The sequence below is a fragment of the Pseudophryne corroboree genome, chromosome 3 (assembly GCF_028390025.1).
Source record: "Pseudophryne corroboree isolate aPseCor3 chromosome 3, aPseCor3.hap2, whole genome shotgun sequence".
In the NCBI taxonomy this organism is placed as follows: Eukaryota; Metazoa; Chordata; class Amphibia; order Anura; family Myobatrachidae; genus Pseudophryne; species Pseudophryne corroboree.
Window position 1 is genome coordinate 344,357,013 of NC_086446.1, and position 22,299 is coordinate 344,379,311.

The 22,299-nt window shown below is 48.5% G+C and overlaps 2 protein-coding genes across 2 annotated transcripts in view; one reads left to right on the forward strand and one right to left on the reverse strand.

The window, feature by feature from the left end:
• Window positions 1–20,406, reverse strand: part of PCGF2 (polycomb group ring finger 2) — a 163,712-nt gene extending 143,306 nt beyond the window's left edge. Inside the window, exon 1 of the mRNA XM_063959697.1 lies at window positions 20,282–20,406. Within this exon, the coding sequence (XP_063815767.1) occupies window positions 20,282–20,331 (50 nt within the window). The 5' untranslated portion in view covers window positions 20,332–20,406. The remainder of the gene's footprint in view (window positions 1–20,281) is intronic.
• Window positions 20,407–20,500: 94 nt separating this feature from the next.
• The window catches only part of PSMB3 (proteasome 20S subunit beta 3), a 68,031-nt gene continuing 66,232 nt past the window's right edge, over window positions 20,501–22,299 (forward strand). The window contains exon 1 of the mRNA XM_063959699.1: window positions 20,501–20,636. Within this exon, the coding sequence (XP_063815769.1) occupies window positions 20,634–20,636 (3 nt within the window). The 5' untranslated portion in view covers window positions 20,501–20,633. The remainder of the gene's footprint in view (window positions 20,637–22,299) is intronic.

Sequence of the window (22,299 nt, forward strand, 5' to 3'; positions counted from 1 at the left end):
AGATTAGTTAGGATGCAGTGCTATTTTTGTAGAAAAATAGGTTCAGGGACTTCAGGTGGTAATGTGGGCGGAGCTACAGTGGGTGGGGCACCTTTAGTAAAAATAAAGGCTCATGGCCTTGCAGGTACGGACTACCTTATAGCCCTGTTTTGCAACCTGCATGCAGACATTGGCCACCACAGAGGAAAAAAAAAATCCTGTTTCATGCCCTTATATTATTAACCAATTTTTCTCCTTATAGTAATGGCCTTTACACAGTATGACACACACCGTAATGGCCATTACACATTATGCCACACACTGTAATTCCCATTTCACATTATTCCACACACCGTAATGCCCATCACACAATACGCCACACACCGTAATGCCCATTATACATTATGCCACACACTGTAATGCCCATTACACATTATACCACACACTGTAATGCCCATTAAACCACACACAGTTATGCCCCTAACACCATTTTATGCCCCACACACAATAATGCCCTGCAAATTATCCCTCACAATAAGGCTTCTAATTAGTTTTACATTACCTGCTCATTATCCGAGGTCCCATGCTCGTTGACAGGGGGCTTCATGCCCATTGCCAAGGGTTTTATGCTAGATGCCAGGGGTTTCCTGCTCTCGGTTCCATGCTCGTAGCCAGGGGTTTCCTGCTCATTGCCAAGGGTTTCTTTCTCATTGTCAGGGGTTTCCTGTTCATTGCAAGTGGTTTTATGCTATTGTCCAGGGTTTCGCAGGAGAATATGCATTTCTGCATCTTCTCCCAGCATTTCAGCGTCACTGACAGATGCTAGAGGTCAAGTATGACCTCTAGCATCTCTCTCCTGCGTTGTGGCGACCATTTTGGGAGGGCCTTTTACACAGGGGGCAGACGGCCGCCCCCAGCACTCTGAAGACACAGCTTGGGAAGCAGATAGGCTTCTCCCGCTGTGTTCCTCCCTCACCTCGCACCTGGCCGCAAACATTTTTTTTTTTAAATGGTGGCGCTGGCGGGAGGTTCCAGAACGTTATTCTTGATAACGGTATTTTTCAAAAGAGCTTCAGGAACGGCGTTCCAGACCATTTCACCACAAATATAGCCCTGGTAATATAAGAGTTGGACCAAACTGGCCTGCACCAAAATAAGCCATGTTTAAATATTGCATTCTCTATTCCAAAATCTGTTAAATTCTATAAAGAATATATAAAGATTTGCTACAATGAACCCTCAACATGCAGCGTGTAAACTACAAGTGTCAAAGTCAGAAAAATATCTCTATGCACACTACCATATTTGCACCTCACACAGGTCCGTGCTGCGCATGCGTACGCTCTCCCGTACGTGCGCATACTCACAGCCGCGGGCACCCGCAGGCGCACGGTATGCGTATTTACGGTAGAGTTTATGTGATCGTAGCGTGCGACTCAATCGTTACATATTTTCACTATATAATGTATTTTGTAGATCATGGTCCCTTTGATAGATTCTGAAAGTTTGGTTAATATAGAATGTTCATGAACAGAGAAATCCCTCTTTGTTTGATACGAAGGGTCAGACAGGAGTAATACAGTGGTGTTTAGTATCCATCGGAAGAATATTTAATTAGAAATATTCCGGTGTTGGTTTGAAGCAGATCAATCGCTCGTGCGAATAGTTATGGACATAAGAAGTTTATGAACATTTACTTTATTTGCACTTTATTACCCATGCGGCGGGAAACCCAGTTTCCCTCCCACCTGAGCTGTTGGAAATAGTCACAGCCCACCTGTATGAATCAACCTATGACCTTTTGTTATAATGCGAAGCCGAATTCCTGTGTCCAATGAACAATGAGATTGTAGGGACCATTGAATTGCATTGTGTGTGGGGCATAAATAGAAAGGCCGATCACATCCAGCTCTCACTCTTCAACGGTTATCATTGCTGAAAATCGGGAGCTGGATGTCCAGAGGCGCATGCGATCGTTTCCTTTGTGCGTAAGTTTTTCTCCGTAATCATACTGTTTCTCTCTTGTTATTATGGGCCATATCTTTCTCTCTCTTCTCTTTCTCTCATTTTTCTCTTAAACTTAATTGTATTGTATTTACTGTGTAGTTACCTGGTTAGTTAGTCTATGTTATATTGTAGTGTATGATTTGTATTTGTATTAATTCTTTTGCAAGTATATCATTCAAAATATATATATTAGGCGTTGGACCCTAAGCCCAGGTATCTGTGTATTTCTTATAGAGTTAAGTATTCTCAGAGCGTCGGTGACGCTCAAACTGCTTTTAAGCTAGTAAGGTTATACTGTGTTGCATTTACACCATATCACTACACAAAGGGTTTACTGCATAATACACTGTTTATGGTTTAGATATAAAGGTTTTACATTGTGAGCGTATGCGCCGCTGGTGATCTCCTCGTGGTCTCGAGCGGTCGCATCGCTATAGCGAATCATTACGGTAGTCGGCAGCCAATAGCGTGCCTGCCAGTGATCTCTTGGCCGTGAGCGAACGTAACGCTTGAGCGTCTCGACCACGGCTAAGCGATTGTTACGCAACGTGCGTACCCTTACGGTACTTCATACTTAGTTAGCGTACAGTGTTCTTAGACCTCATAAAGGGTATTATATACGATAAATATTTAGCTTTATCACAAGCTACCTAGCATTTTCTCAAGTAGCATATCTTTGCACTGCAGGAAGGCTAAATATTAAGTACCTGAGCCTCTAGGATGTGTTCCAGAATTTGCAGCTGACCTAGATAAACCAGTTTGCCTCCTTACTCATCACACTGTGTGGATTACTATATCAAAAAGTGAAAAATTACAGGCACCTAGGTTATGGTCAGGATACTGGGTGTCATTGTGTAGGTCAGAAAAATGAACACTGAACTATCATAGGGATATGCAGATTATGAGCAACCAAACAAGCAATACAAAGAGAATTAATAGAAATATTGAAAAATAGGGCCTGTGTAAGTGGAAATGCAGACGGATGTCAGTATACTGCGCATGTACCAGAGTAGGAAATTGGCGACTGTATCAACCAGATCAGGCATACGTACATGGAAGGAGATTGCTAATGCGTACGGATTGATCCATCTATCGATGAACCACACTCTCCATGAAATGGGCTTTTCTGATCAGTAAATGGACGAGGATCATGTGATCCATGGAACTGCACCGTATTGCAGAACTGTCATGGGAGTGTTGTGGGCATGTAAGCCAGATTTCGTGTTCAATAGTAGTGTATTGATGGAGATTCCATGACTGTTTCAGACATAATTTTTGCACCCATTATGGGGTGGGTGCAAAGCCAGATACTAATAATGACGTTTGCAGCTGTGGACATAAAACTAGTGGGCGGGATAAGGTTCCACATGCAGACGCACAGCTCTTTAGCACAAATGGGCGGATACACACAAGTAGCCTGCCGCAGGCATATGGAAAAGTGCCAGATGTGACTAACTCAGGTCCACGGAACTGAATAACCCGACCACATGTAAACAGGATTATTGTGTTCCTTCTAGTGGAAGACCACAAAAAACGGTACCAGATGGCGTGGCACTTAGGGGGTAATTCTGAGTTGATCGCAGCAGGAATTTTGATAGCAGTTGGGCAAAACCATGTGCAGTGCAGGTGAGGCAGATATAACATGTGCAGAGAGAGTTAGATTTGGGTGGGGTGTGTTCAATCTGCAATCTAAATTGCAGTGTAAAAATAAAGCAGACAGTATTTACCCTGCACAGAAACAAAATAACCCACCCAAATCCAACTCTCTCTGCACATGTTATATCTGCCTCCCCTGCAGTGCACATGGTTTTGCCCAACTGCTAACAAAATTCCTGCTGCGATCAACTCAGAATTACCCCCTTAGATCTGTACTAAGCATATTATAATAGGATTTTCTCGTAGTCCGTAGAGGATGCTGGGGTACACATTAGTACCATGGGGTATAGACTGGTCCACCAGGAGCCATTGGCACTTTAAGAGTTTAAGAGTGTGGGCTGGCTCCTCCCTCTATGCCCCTCCTACCAGACTCAGTCTATAAACTGTGCCCGAGGAGACGACATACTTCGAGAGAAGGACTTAACACAGATAGTGGTGAGATTCATACCAGCTCACACATACAAGGCACGTCAAGTCAACCAGCTTGAACTAATCAGCAAACGCTGAAACCTTACTTACCCAGTAACTATGCAGTACGCAAACTACACGAAGTGGTAGTGAACCAAATAACATAAGCAGGAAAACGAAGCGCTGGGGGCGGGCGCCCAGCATCCTCTACGGACTATGAGAAAATGATTTACCGGTAGGTACCAAAATCCTATTTTCTCTAACGTCCTAGAGGATGCTGGGGTCCACATTAGTACCATGGGGATGTACCAAAGCTCCCAGAACGGGAGGGAGAGCGCAGAGGCTCATGCAGAACTAATTGACCGAACTTCAGATCATCAGAGGCCAAAGTATCGAACTTGTATAACCGTGCAAAATTGTTTGACCCAGACCAAATTGCCGCTCGGCAAAGCTGCGTTGCAGAGACATCCCAGGCAGCCGCCCAGGAAGACCCCACCCTACGAGTAGAGTGGGCATTAACAGATTTTGGACACGGCAGTCCTGCCGTAGAATAGGCATGCTGGATAGTAATCCTAATCCAGCGAGAAATAGACTGCTTAGAAGCAGGACACCCAATTTTCTTGGGATCGTATAGGACAAACAAAGAGTCCGATTTCCTGTGACGAGAAGTTCTCTTCACATAAACCTTCAGAGCCCTCACGACATTCAAGGACCTTGAAGTAATCGAGGGGACAGTAGCCACTGGCACCACAATAGGTTGGTTGATATGAAATGCTGGCACAACCTTTGGAAGGAACTGCTGACGAGTCCGGAGCTCAGCTCTATCCTCATGGAAGATCAAGTAAGGGCTTTTGCATGACAAAGCCCCCAGCTCAGAGACACGCCTAGCAGAAGCTAAGGCCAACAAAGTGACCGCCTTCCAGGTAAGAAATTTGAGCTCCACCTCCAGTAGAGGCTCAAACCAATCCGACTGGAGAAACTGCAACACCACGTTAAGGTCCCAAGGCGCCAAAGGCAGTACAAAGGGAGATTGGATATGCAGAACTCCCTTCAAGAAGGTCTGAACCTCCGGGAGGGCAGCCAATTGTTTCTGAAACAAAATGGACACGGCTGAAATCTGGACCTTCACAGATCCCAATCTCAGCCCAATATCCACTCCTGCCTGCAGGAAGAGGAGGACGTCCCAGTCTTCCAAATACAATGGTAATGTTTAGACGTTACCCCTTTCCTAGCCTGTATGAGGGTAGGAATCACTTCTTTCGGAATACCCTTCCGAGCAAGAATCAGGCGCTCAACCTCCATGCCGTCAAACGCAGCAAGTCTTGATAGGCGAACGGAGCCTGTTGCAGCAGGTCCTCCCGAAGAGGAAGAGGCCTCGGCTCTTCTTGCAGTAGATCCAGAAGGTGCGCGTACCAAGCCCGCCTTGGCCAGTCTGGGGCAATGCGGATCGCTTGAACCCTTGTTCTCCTTATGAGCTTTAAGATTCTTGGGATGAGTGGGAGTGGTGGAAACACGTACACTGACTGGAACACCCACTGAGACACCAGGGCGTCCACCGCCATTGCCTGAGGGTCCCTCAACCTGGAACAATAACGCCGAAGTTTCTTGTTGAGAAGAGAGGCCATCATGTCTATTTGGGGTAGACCCCAAAGATCTGTTACCTCCTTGAACACCTCCGGATGGAGGCCCCACTCTCCCGGATTGAGATTGTGTCTGCTGAGGAAGTCTGCTTCCCAGTTGTCTACTCCTGGAATGAAGATGGCTGACAGCGCCAACGGGTGCTTTTCTGTCCAGAGGAGAATTCTTGTGACCTCTGACATCGCCGCCCTGCTCTTCGTTCCGCCCTGTCGGTTTATGTAAGCCACTCTTGTTACGTTGTCAGACTGTACTTGAATGGCCCTGTTTCTTAAAAGAGGGGCCACCTGAAGAAGACCGTTGTAAACGGCTCTTAGTTCCAGAATGTTGATGGGCAGGCCGGCGTTTAGGCTTGACCACATTCCCTGGAAGGTCACCCCTTGAGTGACTGCTCCCCAGCCCCGGAGGCTCACATCCATTGTTAGCAGGACCCAGTCCTGAATCCCGAACCTGCGGCCCTCCAGCAGGTGAGGCAATTGGAGCCACCATAGGAGTGAAATCCTCGCCCTTGGTGACAGACAAATTCTCTGATGCATGTGGAGGTGAGATCCTGACCACTTGTCCAGGAGGTCCAGTTGGAAGGTCTGAGCATGAAACCTCCTGTACTGGATAGCCTCGTAGGAGGCCACCATCTTCCCCAATAGGCGAATGCATTGATGAACCGACACCCGGGGTGGCTTCAAGACATCCCTGACCATGGATTGGATCACCAACGCCTTGTCCCACGGAAGGAACACCCGCTGTACTTCCGTGTCCGTGATCATTCCCAGAAACGACAATCTCCAGGTCGGTTCCAAATGTGACTTTGGAAAATTCAGAATCCAGCCGTGACTCTGAAGCAGCCGCGTTGTGAGAACAATGGATTGCCGCAACCTTTCCCTGGACAATGCCTTTATCAGGAGATCGTCCAGATATGGAATGATGTTCACACCCTGTTTTCGGAGTAGCATCATCATCTCCGCCATCACCATGGTAAACATCCTCGGTGCCGTGGAGAGGCCGAACAGCAGAGCCTGGAACTGAAAATGACAGTCCAGCAATGCGAATCGGAGATAAGCCTGATGCGGCAGCCAGATCGGAATGTGAAGATACGCATCCTTGATATCCAGGGATACCAGGAATTCTCCCTCTTCCAGACCTGCTGTCACCGCCCTGAGAGACTCCATCTTGAACTTGAACTCCCTTAGAAAGTGGTTCAACGACTTTAGATTCAGGATAGGCCTGACCGAACCATCCGGTTTCGGTACCACGAAAAGGTTTGAATAGTAACCCTTTGTCAGCATGTGCGGTGGTACCGGCACAATGACTTGTGCCACCACCAGCTTTTGGACAGTGTCCTGTAGCACTGTGCTGTCCTGCAACAGAGTTGGTAAGCCCAACTTGAAAAACCGATGAGGAGGGAGACTTTGAAATTCCAGCCTGTATCCCTCAGAGACAATATCTACCACCCAGGGATCCAGGCCGGACGAGACCCAGACCTGACTGAACTGTCTGAGTCTTGCTCCCATAGGCCCCACCTCCGGGCCCTCCCGTCCACAGTCATGCGGAGGACTTAGGGGTACATGAAGCAGGCTTTTGTTCTTGGGAACCTGCAGTGGCAGGTTTCTTGGACTTAACCTTACCTCCTCTGAAGAAGGTATTGGATGACTTGGCCTTTTCTGGTCTTGTTGGGCCGAAAGGACTGCTGCGTAGCTGAGGAGAAGGATCTCTTCGGAGCAGGAGCTGCTGAGGGAAGATACGGAGACTTACCCGTTGTAGCGGTAGAAATCCACGCGTCTAGGGTTTCCCCAAAGAGAGCCTGGCCTGTATAGGGTAGCGACTCCACACTTCTTCTGGATTCCGCGTCGGCCGACCACTGGCGGAGCCTTAGTCCCCGACGAGCTGAAACAGACATGGAAGAAATTCTGGCAGCCAAGGAACCCAGGTCTTTCATGGATTCTACCACGAAGCCTGCAGAATCATGAATGTTGCGTAAATACAATGCAACCTCATCCCTATCCATCGTATCCAAATCCTCCAGCAGGGCAGCCGACCACTACACTATTGCCTTTGCAATTCATGCACTAGCAATAGTGGGACGTAAAATGGCCCCTGAAGCAGTGTACACTGATTTCAGAGTATTATCAATTTTTCCATCCGCCGGCTCCTTTAAGGCAGTAGATCCCGGTACCGGTAAAATCACCTTTTTTGAGAGTCTAGATACAGATGCGTCAACAATTGGCGGGTTTTCCCACTTTTTCCTATCCTCCTCAGGGAAAGGAAAAGCTACCAGAATCCTCTTAGGAATCTGAAACTTCTTTTCAGGATTCACCCAGGCCTTTTCAAATATAGCATTCAGCTCTTTTGACGCAGGGAAGGTTAGCGAGGCTTTCTTGTTTTCAGTGAAGAAAGCCTCCTCAACCTGCTCCGGTGTGATACCATTAACATTTAACACATCCCGGATAGCCTCTATCAACAACTGTACCCCCCTTGCAAGAGATGCGAACCCCCATAACACATCCCCGTCACAATATGTAATGTCAGAATCGGTATCCGTGTCGTCTTGTGTTACCTGCACAAGTGCACGTTTGTGGGGGTATGTAGCGGGGTGACCAGAGGTACCTGACAAGGGCCACACAGCCATAGAGGACTGTAAGACCTGGGTTGCCGACTCATTACTGGTAACCCTGTCAGAAATCTGAGAAATCCAAGTCCTGATAGAGGAAAACCACTCTGGTCCCCTTGCTGGAATCTGTGCTAAACCAGTGCTAAACTGACTGCATGGAATGGGATCATCCTGTGAGGATAAATCCTCAGCAACATATGACACTGTATCTCTGGACATTGCTGCTAGTGACCACCCAACACACCACACACACACACAGGATGGGGTAAGACAGAGTTTCCCCCCCAAGAATGGCAAGTGAGAGACAGAGATTGGAGCCCACCCACACCAGCGCTTTCTAAACTAAGAGACACCTCTTACCAGCGCTGACTTGTGCTCCTTAATAGGACACACAGTCAAGTATTTAGCCTCCCCCTCTTCTACAACCCCCTGGTACCAGTACAGTAACTGGAGCTGCTGTGGAGGGATCAGGATCTTCCTTCTGCTGGCAGCATGCAGGAAAATGGCGCTGGAACGCTGCAGGTCAGCTCTGAGGAGAAGCTCCGCCCCCTTCCCAGCGCTGTCTTCCCACTCAACTGTGTTAAAATTTTGGTCTGAGGAGTTTTGCTGGCTGGATCCCTGGGGCCAGACAGGCTTGCTGACCAAGTTAAAGGGGTAAGCACTGGCCCAGGGCACCCCTCACCGTGCCGCACAGTGTGCCGCTGGTACCATCCAGGAGCGAGGTTAATACCGCGCTCCCACCCCCGTTGTGGCCATCTTAACACCGGCCCCCTGCTTGCTAGGGGGGTCGGTGACTAACACCACTTTCTTCAGCTCTGTAAGGGGTCGCTGGCATGCTGCTGGGGTGAGCGGTGCCCCTGCGGCGGAGACCGATCAGCCCCTCTGGAGCTCAGTGTCCAGTCAGCGGAGTCAATGGCTCAGACCCCACAGGGCGGACACTGCTCCCCCCCTTAGTCCCACGCTGCAGGGAGGCTGCTGCCAGCCGCCTCTCTATAAAATAAAAAACTCTAAACTAAACTTTTTCCAGGAAAGCTCAGGAGAGCTCCCCTAGCTGTGACCGGCTCCTCCGGGTACTATTTCTAAACTGAGTCTGGTAGGAGGGGCACAGAGGGAGGAGCCAGCCCACACTCTTAAAGTGCCTATGGCTCCTGGTGGACCCGTCTATACCCCATGGTACTAATGTGGACCCCAGCATCCTCTAGGACGTTAGAGAAATCTTTGTTGTTATTACTGTTGGCAGCATTAAAATGTTCAGTGTCAATCATAAGACTTCACAAGGAGGTTTGCAAAAATTTACTGAGGTTGTGGATTTGATTTCTACCACGGCCATATATGTGTGGAGTTTGTATATTCTCCCCGTGTTTGCGTGGGTTTCCTCCCAATTCCTACACTCCAAACATATACTGGTAAGTTAACGGATTCCAAACAAAAACTAACCCTAATGTGTAAGTGTGTGTGTGTGTGTGTACATGGGCAGACTAGATGAGCCAAGGGGTTATTATCTGCCGTCAAATTCTATGTTATCTAAGAGCCTCATGTTGATATACATTTGCAGAGGGCAGTCTATATTTAAACAGAAAAAAAAAATTGCTGTACATTTTTACAGTATTTTTCTCTTACATCCTAGAGGATACTGGGGATCCATTTAGTACCATGGGGTATATGAGCCATGGGCACGTTTAGAATTTGATAGTGTGGGCTGGCTCCTCCCTCTATGCTCCTCCTACCAGACTCAGTTTAGAAAATGTGCCCGGAGGAGCCGGTCACACTTATGGAAGCTCCTGAAGAGTTTTCTGCATTTATTTTTCTGTTCGTTATCTTCAGGCAGGACTGGATGGCACCAGCCTGCCTGCTTCGTGGGACTTAGGGGGGGAAGGAGGGGAGGGGGGAGGGGGGGGAAGGAGGGGAGGGGGGAGGGGGGGAAGGAGGGGAGGGGGGGGGGGGGGGACAGCCCAACCTCTTTAAGGGTTAATGGTCATGTTCCCCGCTGACAAGACACTAGCTCCTGAGGGAACTATTCGCAAGCCCCACCATGGCGAGCGTACATTCCCGCAGCATGCTGTCACCCCTAACAGAGCCAGAAGAAAGAAGAGTGGCGAGTACTAAGCCGGCATCCCGGTTAGCGGTTCGCCGGCCATTATGGCGGCATGAGGGTACGGAGACGCACGGCTTCTAACAGAGGCGGATTATTGCATCTCCAGACTCCGTACACAACTGCATCTCAGTACATTGTATCCACACTGGCAAAGAATTAAAACGGTTCTGTCTCCATTTTAAGCACAATTTACCTCAGCCAGTATAAAAAAGCGGGAAGATTACGCGCCATTGAAGGGGCGGGGCTTCACTATGAGCGGATCCAGCAGCTCACCAGCTCCATTTTCCCTCTGCAGTGGACACAGACGCTGACTGACAGGGACGCGCAGCTCCTCCGGTGTGACTCCAGATTACCTCAGCGGTACTAGGGGGTCGTAAACAGGGGGGGAGCGATTATTAGTGTACTAAGTCCCCAATCTGGGTACTTAGTCTGCGACCCGGATAAGCTTGACATTAGCTATAAGGGCACAGTGTGCTGGCTCCAAATACCTCTGTGTCTCCCTGGAAGGGCTCTTTGTGGGTTAATGGTGTTTTTAACCTTTCCTGTGTGTGTGTGCTGTCACATTTACAATATGTCAGGAAAAGAGTGTGTTTCATGTATGGCAGAGTGTTCCTCTTCCCCAGGAAGCTCACTACTATGTACTCAGTGTAGTGCACCTTCTCAGGCTAGCGGGGCTGAACCAGTGTGGTTAGATTCCCTCAAAGGAATGATTTCTAATATCTCTAATAAATTGTCCCGCAATGAGAAAGAGAAGCAATACTTAAGAGTCTGTGGATGAGATTATGAACAGAGACTTAGGCGGACATTTACTAAGCAGTGATAAGTGTGGAGAAGTGAGCCAGTGGAGAAGTGCCCATGGTAACCAATCAGCACTGAAGTAACATCTTTAATTTGCATATTATAAAATTATACAGAGCTGCTGATTGGTTGATGGGGCAGCTTCTACACTGGCTCACTTCTCTGCTCTTATCACTGCTTAGTAAATGTCCCCCTCAGTCCCCAAACAAGCAGCTCAGAACTTTGCCATTTGTCCACAAAAACAGACTCTGGCCCATATCCTGCAGTCTGACTCTTACGCTGAGGGGTCAGACTTGGAGGAAAGGAAGGTGGATTCAGAAGGGGGAAGGGGGGGCTGCTCTGTCACAGGGAATACAGGCTCTTATAGAGGCTATCAGAGATGTGCTACAAATTCCTGATAAGGTAACAGAGTGTAGGAATCTTATTTTAATGTAAAAAAGAAGTCCTCAGTCACTTTTACTGTGTCAAAGGAATTGAATACCCTGTTTGAAGAACCGTGGGTTACTCCTGATAAGAAATTTCAAATCCCTAAAAGGTTACTCTCATCTTTTTCTTTTCCTCCTGAGGATAGGAAAAAATGGGAAAGTCCACCAATAGTGGATGCATCTGTGTCCAGGTTGTCACAGAAGATTGTGTTACCCGTCCCTGGTGCAGCCTCCCTGAAAGACACAATCATAAGATTGAGACTACACTCAAATACTTGTACACAGCTGCTGGGGTGGCTCAGAGACTCACTATAGCATGTGCGTGGATTACTAAAGCCATTGCTAAATGGTCGGGTAACCTTACTGAAGGGTTGGATTCCTTATCTAGGGGGGAGATTGTGTTACTTCTGCAGCATACACAGGGCTCTGCGAATTTTATGGTGGAAGACATAAAAGAAGTAGGTTTGCTGAATGCACGCACCACTGCTATGGCAGTATCAGCACGCAGGGTCTTATGGTTACGCAGGTGGACTGCGGACGCGGACTCCAGGAAAGGCGTGGAAGTCCTACCTTTCACAGGAGAGGCCTTATTTGGAGATGAACTGGACAAATGGATCTCCAAAGCTACTGTGGGAAAGTCCACATATCTTCCTTCTGCTCCCCCAACCAGGAAGACCTACACAGGACCTACCCTACAGTCCTTTTGGACTGCCAAGTTTAAGGGCAAAGTCAGAGGATCTTCTACTGCCAACAGAGGCGCTAGAGGTAAACCAAGCAAACCAGCATCTGACAGTTCTCAGGAACAGAGCTCCAGTTCTGCTTCCTCAAAGCCTTCTGCATGACGGTGGACTAAGTGGCTTGGAAGACTGGCAGGTGGGAGCCAGACTACGGAAATTTCAGTCACATCTGGACAACATCATGCCAGGATCCCTGGGTCATAGATCTTATTTCCCAGGGCTACAGACTGGAGTTTCAGGAGCTCCCCCCTCACAGATTCTTCAAATCAGGCTTACCAGCTTCACAAAAGGCAGGTATAACCTTACAAGATGCCATTCAAAAACTGGTACAGACTCAGGTCATTGTTCCAGTTCCACCTCATCTGCAAAACAAGGGGTACTATTCCAACTTGTTTGTAGTACCAAAACCAGTCTAAGAAACTGTGCCCGACATGCGGGGGGACTCCCAACACAAAGCTAGTCCCTCCGCATGTCAGGCCCTACCCCGCCGCACAAGTACAAAAGCATCACACAGTGGCGATGCTTTTGTACTTGAAGAGTAGCTCCGAGCCAGTGCAGTTCCTGCGCACTGGCAGGGAGCTACTCGTCGCTGTCCGGGTCGCAGCGGCTGTGTGTGATGTCAGGAGTCATAAGTGTAAGATGTGGATGACTCTGCAAGTAGACACCTGTATATGCATACAGAACTGTGTATTTCACATACAGTGCTACATGGCTCTTAGTTTGGTATTGAGTAGAGGATTTTAACACCCACAATAACCACGCGCACTTGCCTATGACTTTTCATGTTAATTCCTCTGTAGTCCTTGTAGTATAGCGCCAGGGTTCTGTCGATGGAACCATACACTACTGGCTAAGTCTCCATTCTGTATTTTGGACCTGATGTAATACAACAGTCTGAAGCTCAGTGTTTAAGAGTCATGGTTGCACTATATGTATCCTCCTTGTTTTGAATTTCTTCTGCGTACTACTGTTTAAGGCAAAGATAAATTGCTAGGTTAACTGGCTTCTAGTTAAATTGTCCCTGGTGTGTGGGATGGTGGTTGAAGCATTAGATTGGAATCTTGACTAGGCTTGGTATATCTGGGAAGCAGTCAGGATCCAGACTGTTGAGAACCCGGCAGTCAGAATACCGACACCGGGATCCTGACCCTAGTCTGAATGCCGACACCGGCATCCAGAAAGGGAGCAACATCCCGGCGTCAGAATCCCGACAACCAGGATCCCAAATGAAGAAACACTGCAGCGCTGCAGAGGTAAGCCGCAGGTTGGGGAGGTTAGGTTTAGGCTACTTCCAGCTGGTTAGGATGCGTCCCGAGAGGTTAGGGTGCGGTGATGGGGGGTTAGGCACCCCCTTTGAGGATTAGGGTTAGGCTACGGCAGGGGTGGGGAACCTTTGGCCCTCCAGCTGTTGTTGAACTACACATACCAGCATGCTTTGCTACAGTTTTGTTATTTGGCCATGCTAAAACTGTTGCAGGGAATGCTGGGATGTGTAGTTCAGCAACAGCTGGAGGGCCAAAGTTTCCCCATCCCTGGGCTACAGGGTAGGAGGGCTAGGTTTAGGCAGTGGGGATGGGGGGGTTAGGTTTAGGCACCTCCGGGGGGTGGTTAGGGTTAGACACAAAGTGGGAAAGTTAGGGTTAGGCTGTGGGTAGGGAGGGTTAGAGGGTGGGGAGAGGGTAGAACACCCTTTACTAACCCCTGTCGGAATTTTGAACTTCGGTATCCCAGCGCCAGTATTTTGAACGCAGGGATACCATACACTGGGATCTCATACTAATCCCGATAACAGATAGTGCACAGTGTACAGGCAGTTGAAAAGCTGTTAGTGGTCCCCATCGAAACCGTTCAGTTTACATTCCATGAGCTTGGAAAATAAGAATTTACTTACCGATAATTCTATTTCTCGGAGTCCGTAGTGGATGCTGGGGTTCCTGAAAGGACCATGGGGAATAGCGGCTCCGCAGGAGACAGGGCACAAAAAAGTAAAGCTTTTACCAGATCAGGTGGTGTGCACTGGCTCCTCCCCCTATGACCCTCCTCCAGACTCCAGTTAGGTACTGTGCCCGGACGAGCGTACACAATAAGGGAGGCAATTTGAATCCCGGGTAAGACTCATACCAGCCACACCAATCACACCGTACAACTTGTGATCTAGACCCAGTTAACAGTATGATAACAGAAAGAGCCTCTTAAAGATGGCTCCTTAACAATATAACCCGAATTTGTTAACAATAACTATGTACAGTATTGCAGATAATCCGCACTTGGGATGGGCGCCCAGCATCCACTACGGACTCCGAGAAATAGAATTATCGGTAAGTAAATTCTTATTTTCTCTATCGTCCTAAGTGGATGCTGGGGTTCCTGAAAGGACCATGGGGATTATACCAAAGCTCCCAAACGGGCGGGAGAGTGCGGATGACTCTGCAGCACCGAATGAGAGAATTCCAAGTCCTCTTTTGCCAGGGTATCAAATTTGTAGAATTTTACAAACGTGTTTTCCCCCGACCACGTAGCTGCTCGGCAGAATTGTAATGCCGAGACCCCTCGGGCAGCCGCCCAAGATGAGCCCACCTTCCTTGTGGAATGGGCCTTAACAGATTTAGGCTGTGGCAGGCCTGCCACAGAATGAGCAAGTTGAATTGTGTTACAAATCCAACGAGCAATCGTCTGCTTAGAAGCAGGGGCACCCAACTTGTTGGGTGCATATAGTATCAACAGCGAGTCAGATTTTCTGACTTCAGCCGTCCTTGAAATGTATATTTTTAAGGCTCTGACAACGTCCAACAACTTGGAGTCCTCCAAGTCGCCAGTGGCCGCAGGCACCACAATAGGTTGGTTCAGGCGAAACGCTGATACCACCTTAGGGAGAAAATGCGGACGAGTCCTCAGTTCTGCCCTATCCGAATGGAAGATTAGATAAGGGCTTTTATAAGATAAAGCCGCCAATTCAGATACTCTCCTGGCGGAAGCCAGGGCCAGTAACATAGTCACTTTCCATGTGAGATATTTAAAATCCACCTTTTTCAATGGTTCAAACCAATGGGATTTGAGGAAATCTAAAACTACATTTAGATCCCACGGTGCCACCGGAGGCACCACAGGAGGCTGTATATGCAGTACTCCTTTAACAAAAGTCTGTACCTCAGGAACTGAGGCCAATTCTTTTTGGAAGAATATTGACAGGGCCGAAATTTGAACCTTAATAGATCTCAATTTGAGACCCATAGACAATCCTGATTGTAGGAAATGTAGGAAACGACCCAGTTGAAATTCCTCCGTCGGAACACTCCGATCCTCGCACCACGCGACATATTTTCGCCAAATGCGGTGATAATGTTTCGCGGTGACTTCCTTCCTTGCCTTAATCAAGGTAGGAATGACTCCTTCTGGAATGCCTTTCCCTTTTAGGATCTGGCGTTCAACCGCCATGCCGTCAAACGCAGCCGCGGTAATTCTTGAAAGAGACAGGGACCCTGTTGTAGCAGGTCCCTTCTCAGAAGTAGAGGGCACGGGTCGTCCGTGACCAACTCTTGAAGTTCCGGGTACCAAGTCCTTCTTGGCCAATCCGGAGCCACTAGTATTGTTCTTACTCCTCCTCACCGTATAATCTTCAATACCTTTGGTATGAGAGGCAGAGGAGGAAACACATATACTGATTTGTACACCCAAGGTGTTACCAGTGCGTCCACAGCTATTGCCTGTGGATCTCTTGACCTGGCGCAATACTTGTCCAGTTTCTTGTTGAGGCGAGACGCCATCATGTCTACCATTGGTCTTTCCCAACAGTTTATTAGCATGTGGAAGACTTCTGGATGAAGACCCCCCTCTCCCGGGTGAATATCGTGTCTGCTGAGGAAGTCTGCTTCCCAGTTGTCCACGCCCGGGAAGAACACTGCTGACAGTGCTATTACGTGATTCTCCGCCCAGCGAAGAATCTTGGCAGCTTCTGCCATTGCACTCCTGCTTCTTGTGCCGCCCTGTCTGTTTACATGGGCGACCGCCGTGATGTTGTCCGACTGAATCAACACCGGTTTTCCTTGCAGGAGTGGTTCCGCCTGGCTTAGAGCATTTTAGATTGCTCTTAGTACCAGAATGTTTATGTGAAGAGACTTTTCCAGGTTCGTCCATACCCCCTGGAAGTTTCTTCCTTGTGTGACTGCTCCCCAACCTCTCAGGCTGGCGTCCGTGGTCACCAGGATCAAATCCTGTATGCCGAATCTGCGGCCCTCCAATAGATGAGCCTTTTGCAACCACCACAGAAGATATACCCTTGTCCTTGGCGACAGGGTTATTCGCAGGTGCATCTGAGGATGCGACCCTGACCATTTGTCCAACAGATCCCTTTGGAAAATTCTTGCATGGAATCTGCCGAATGGAATTGCTTCGTAAAAAGCCACCATTTTTCCCAGGACTCTTGTGCATTGATGTACAGACACCTTTCCTGGTTTTAGGAGGTTCCTGACAGGTCGGATAACTCCTTGGCTTTTTCCTCGGGAAGAAAAACCTTTTTCTGAACCGTGTCCAGAATCATCCCTAGGAACAGCAGACGTATCGTCGGAAAACAACTGCGATTCTTGGAATATTTAGAATCCAGTCGTGCCGTCGAAGAACTACTTTAGATAGTGCTCTTCCGACCTCCAACTGTTCTCTGGAACTTGCCCTTTTTAGGTCGTGCAAGTAAGGGATAATTTAGATGCCTTTTTTCTTTGAAGAAACATCTTTTCGGCCATTACCTTGGTAAAAAGGCCCGGGGTGCCGTGGATAATTCAAACGGCATCGTCTGAAACTGATATTGACAGTTCTGTACCACGAACCAGAGGTACCCTTGATGAGAAGGACAAAATTTGGACATGGAGGTAATCCTTGATGTCCAGGGACACCATATAGTCCCCTTTTTTCCGGTTCGCTATCACTGCTCTGAGTGACTTTATCTCGATTTGAACCTTTTATGTAAGTGTTCAAAACATTTTAGATTTAGACTATGTGTCACCAAGCCGTCTGGCTTCAGTACCACAATATAGTGTGGAAAAATAATACCCTTTTCCTTGTCGTAGGAGGGGTACTTTGATTATCACCTGCTGGATATACAGCTTGTGAATTGTTTCCAATGCTGCCTCCCTGTCGGAGGGAGCCGTTGGTAAAGCAGACTTCAGGAACCTGCGAGGAGAAGATGTCTCGACTCTCCAATCTTTACCCCTGGGATAATACTCGTACGATCTAGGGGTCAACTTGCGAGTGATCCCACTGCGCCCTGAGACTCTTGAGACTACCCCCCCACCTTGAGTCCGCTTGCACGGCCCCAGCGTCATGCTGAGGACTTGGCAGACGCGGTGGAGGGCTTCTTTTCCTGGGAAAGGGCTGCCTGCTGCAGTCTACTTCCCTTACCTCTATGTCTGGGCAGATATGACTGGCCTTTTGCCTGCATGCCCTCATGGGAAAGGAAAAATTGAGGCTGAAAAGACGGTGTCTTTTTTAGCTGAGATGTAACTTGGGGTAAAAAAGGTTGGATTTCCCAGCTGTTGCTGTGGTCCCCAGGTCCGATGGACCGACCCCCAAATAACTCCTTCCCTTTATACAGCAATACTTCCATCTGCCGTATGGGATCTGTATCACCTGACCACTGTCGTGTCCCTGACATCTTCTGGGAGATATGGACAACGCACTTATCTTGATGCCAGAGAGCAAATATCCCTCTGTGCATCTCACATACATATATATAGAATGCATCCTATTAAATGCTCTACATGAATAAAATATTTTCAGTCAGGGAATCCGACCAAGCCAACCCAGCACTGCATCTCCAGGCTGATGGCGATCGCTGGTCGCAGTATAACCACCGTATGTGTGTATATACTTTTTAGGATATTTTTCCAGCTTCCTATCAGCTGGCTCCTTGAGGGCGGCCGTATCTGGAGACGGTAACGCCACTTGATAAGCGTGTGAGCGCCTTATCACCCTAAGGGGTGTTTCCCAACGTACCCTATTTCTGGCGGGAAAGGGTATAACGCCAATATTTGCTATCGGGGTAACCCTACGCATCATCACACACTTCATTTTATTTTATCTGATTCAGGAAAAACTACAGGTAGTTTTTTCACTCCCACATAATACCCTTTCTTGTGGTACTTGTAGTATCAGAAACACGTAACACCTCCTTCATTGCCCTTAACGTGTGGCCCTAATGAGAAATACGTTTGTTTATTCACCGTCGACACTGTATTCAGTGTCCGTGTCTGTGTCTGTGTCGACCGACTGAGGTAAATGGGCGTGACGGTGTTTCTGAGACGCCTGGACCGGTCCTAATAGATTGTCGGCCGTCTCATGTCGTCAACCGACCTTGCAGCGTGTTGACATTCTCACGTAATTCTCTAAATAAGCCATCCATTCCGGTGTCGACTCCCTAGAGAGTGACATCACCATTACAGGCAATTTCTCCGCCTCCTCACCATCATCGTCCTCATACATGTCGACACACACGTACCGACACACAGCACACACACCGGGAATGCTCTGACAGAGGACAGGACCCACTAGCCCTTTGGGGAGACAGAGGGAGAGTCTGCCAGCACACACCAAAAACGCTATAATTATATAGGGACAACCTTATATAAGTGTTTCTCCCTTATAGCATCTTTTATATATATACAATATCGCCAAAATCAGTGCCCCCCCTCTCTGTTTTAACCCTGTTTCTGTAGTGCAGTGCAGGGGAGAGCCTGGGAGCCTTCTCTCCAGCTTTTCTGTGAGAGAAAATGGCGCTGTGTGCTGAGGAGATAGGCCCCGCCCCTTTTTCGGCGGGCTCGTCTCCCGCTATTTTTGAAGTTAGGCAGGGGTTAAATATCTCCATATAGCCTCTGTGGGCTATATGTGAGGTATTTTTTGCCTCTAATAAGGTTTTTATTTGCCTCTCAGAGCGCCCCCCCCAGCGCTCTGCACCCTCAGTGACTGTTGTGTGAAGTGTGCTGAGAGGAAAATGGCGCACAGCTGCAGTGCTGTGCGCTACCTTTATGAAGACTCAGGAGTCTTCAGCCGCCGATTTTGGACCTCTTCTCTCTTCAGCGTCTGCAAGGGGGCCGGCGGCGCGGCTCCGGTGACCATCCAGGCTGTACCTGTGATCGTCCCTCTGGAGCTAGTGTCCAGTAGCCAAGCAGCAAATCCACTCTGCACGCAGGTGAGTTCACTACTTCTCCCCTAAGTCCCTCGTTGCAGTGATCCTGTTGCCAGCAGGACTCACTGTAAAGTAAAAAACCTAAGCTAAACTTTCTCTAAGCAGCTCTTTAGGAGAGCCACCTAGATTGCACCCTTCTCGTTCGGGCACAAAATCTAACTGGAGTCTGGAGGAGGGTCATAGGGGGAGGAGCCAGTGCACACCACCTGATCTGGTAAAAGCTTTACTTTTTTGTGCCCTGTCTCCTGCGGAGCCGCTATTCCCCATGGTCCTTTCAGGAACCCCAGCATCCACTTAGGACGATAGAGAAATTAAGGGCCTTTTTCAGACCTGATCACAGCAGCAAAATCGTTCTCTAATAGGCAAAACCATGTGCACTGCAGGTGGGGCAATTATAACTTGCAAAGTGAGTTTAGAGTATAATAAATATTTTTTCTTTCTAGGATTTGTCATTTTTAGTAAATATTATTTGTGCATTTTTTATTTATTTATTTGTATGCTCTGGTTATCTTATTATCAACTGCAAAATGATTGCACTTAAAGTAAGAGGTGTAAAACATGAAATTATCCCTCCCTCCCAACATGACTCGGGATAAAATGCTCTGCTCTATTTAAATTCTGATTGTCATCACCTGTAGTGACACCTTTCTTATCCATTAACCTGTTCAAAACAGTTGATGACAATCATCAATTAAGAGGAAAGTACAGGAGCGGAGCATTTTGTCTTGAAGAAAGTCATTTTAGGAGGTATGGATTACCCACCGCAATCTCGGCACTATTTTCTGTTGCCATGGCGCCTCATCCTCCAGCATCCCATCATGCTTTTACTTCCGCCGCTCTATCCCACGATGCACATATTCCTTTCCGGGTCACCCGTGCAGCCAGTATGCAGCGCCGCCGCGCTCTATGACTCTGCTTATTTACTTCTTTCCACCCCTGTAGGCAGCTCGACCAATCAGCAGTGACTGATAGGACTCTAAACGAATAGGCACCAGGAGTGACTGGCGGAGGCACCTATCAGCGTGCAGGGGGCGTATCTTTGTCTCATCAGTGCAGGAACCGGCTGCTGCTTTCGATTTTGGGTAGAGCGAAGAGGAAACACACCGGCGCGACAATGGTGAGAGCGGGAAGGCCGGGGCTTGGACACGGGGAGATGGTGGCTTGGGTATTCATGTATACTACAGCGAGGCCGCGGCTGTGACATCGTTTTTGGCTGAACATGGCAAATTTTATATATTGGACGCCGCCATGTTACTCAGCGCTCTCCATTGAGTAGATGAACTAAAAGCCTTGGAGAGGGATAAAGTAACCAGTTCCTGTAATTTCTCTATCGTCCTAGTGGATGTTGGGGTTCCTGAAAGGACCATGGGGGATAGCGGCTCCGCAGGAGACAGGGCACAAAAAGTAAAGCTTTAGGATCAGGTGGTGTGCACTGGCTCCTCCCCCTATGACCCTCCTCCAAGCCTCAGTTAGATTTTTGTGCCCGGCCGAGAAGGGTGCAATCTAGGTGGCTCTCCTAAAGAGCTGCTTAGAAAAGTTTAGCTTAGGTTTTTTATTTTCTCTATCGTCCTAGTGGATGCTGGGGTTCCTGAAAGGACCATGGGGAATAGCGGCTCCGCAGGAGACAGGGCACAAAAGTAAAGCTTTCCGATCAGGTGGTGTGCACTGGCTCCTCCCCCTATGACCCTCCTCCAAGCCAGTTAGATTTTTGTGCCCGGCCGAGAAGGGTGCAATCTAGGTGGCTCTCCTAAAGAGCTGCTTAGAGAAAGTTTAGCTTAGGTTTTTTATTTTACAGTGAGTCCTGCTGGCGACAGGATCACTGCAACGAGGGACTTAGGGGAGAAGAAGTGAACTCACCTGCGTGCAGGATGGATTGGCTTCTTGGCTACTGGACATCAGCTCCAGAGGGACGATCACAGGTACAGCCTGGATGGTCACCGGAGCCTCGCCGCCGGCCCCCTTGCAGATGCTGAAACATGAAGAGGTCCAGAATCGGCGGCAGAAGACTCCTCAGTCTTCTAAAGGTAGCGCACAGCACTGCAGCTGTGCGCCATTTTCCTCTCAGCACACTTCACACGGCAGTCACTGAGGGTGCAGGGCGCTGGGAGGGGAGCGCCCTGGGAGGCAAATGAAAACCTATTTGGCTAAAAAATACCTCACATATAGCCTCCGGGGCTATATGGAGATATTTAACCCCTGCCAGAATACACTAAAGAGCGGGAGACGAGCCCGCCGGAAAAGGGGCGGGGCCTATCTCAGCACACAGCGCCATTTTCCTTACACAGCTCCGCTGGTCAGGACGGCTCCCAGGTCTCTCCCCTGCACTGCACTACAGAAACAGGGTAAAACAAGAGAGGGGGGGCAAAATAGTGGCAAAAATTATATTATAAAAGCAGCTATACAGGGAGCACTTATTATAAGGCTATCCCTGTCATATATAGCGCTTTTGGTGTGTGCTGGCAAACTCTCCCTCTGTCTCCCCAAAGGGCTAGTGGGGTCCTGTCTTCGTTAAGAGCATTCCCTGTGTGTCTGCTGTGTCGGTACGTGTGTGTCGACATGTATGAGGACGATATTGGTGTGGAGGCGGAGCAATTGCCAAATATGGGGATGTCACCTCCTAGGGGGTCGACACCAGAATGGATGCCTTTATTTATGGAATTACGGGATAGTGTCAACACGCTAAAGCAGTCGTTTGTCGACATGAGACGGCCGGACAATCAGTTAGTACCTGTCCAGGCGCCTCAAACACCGTCAGGGGCTGTAAAACGCCCTTTGCCTCA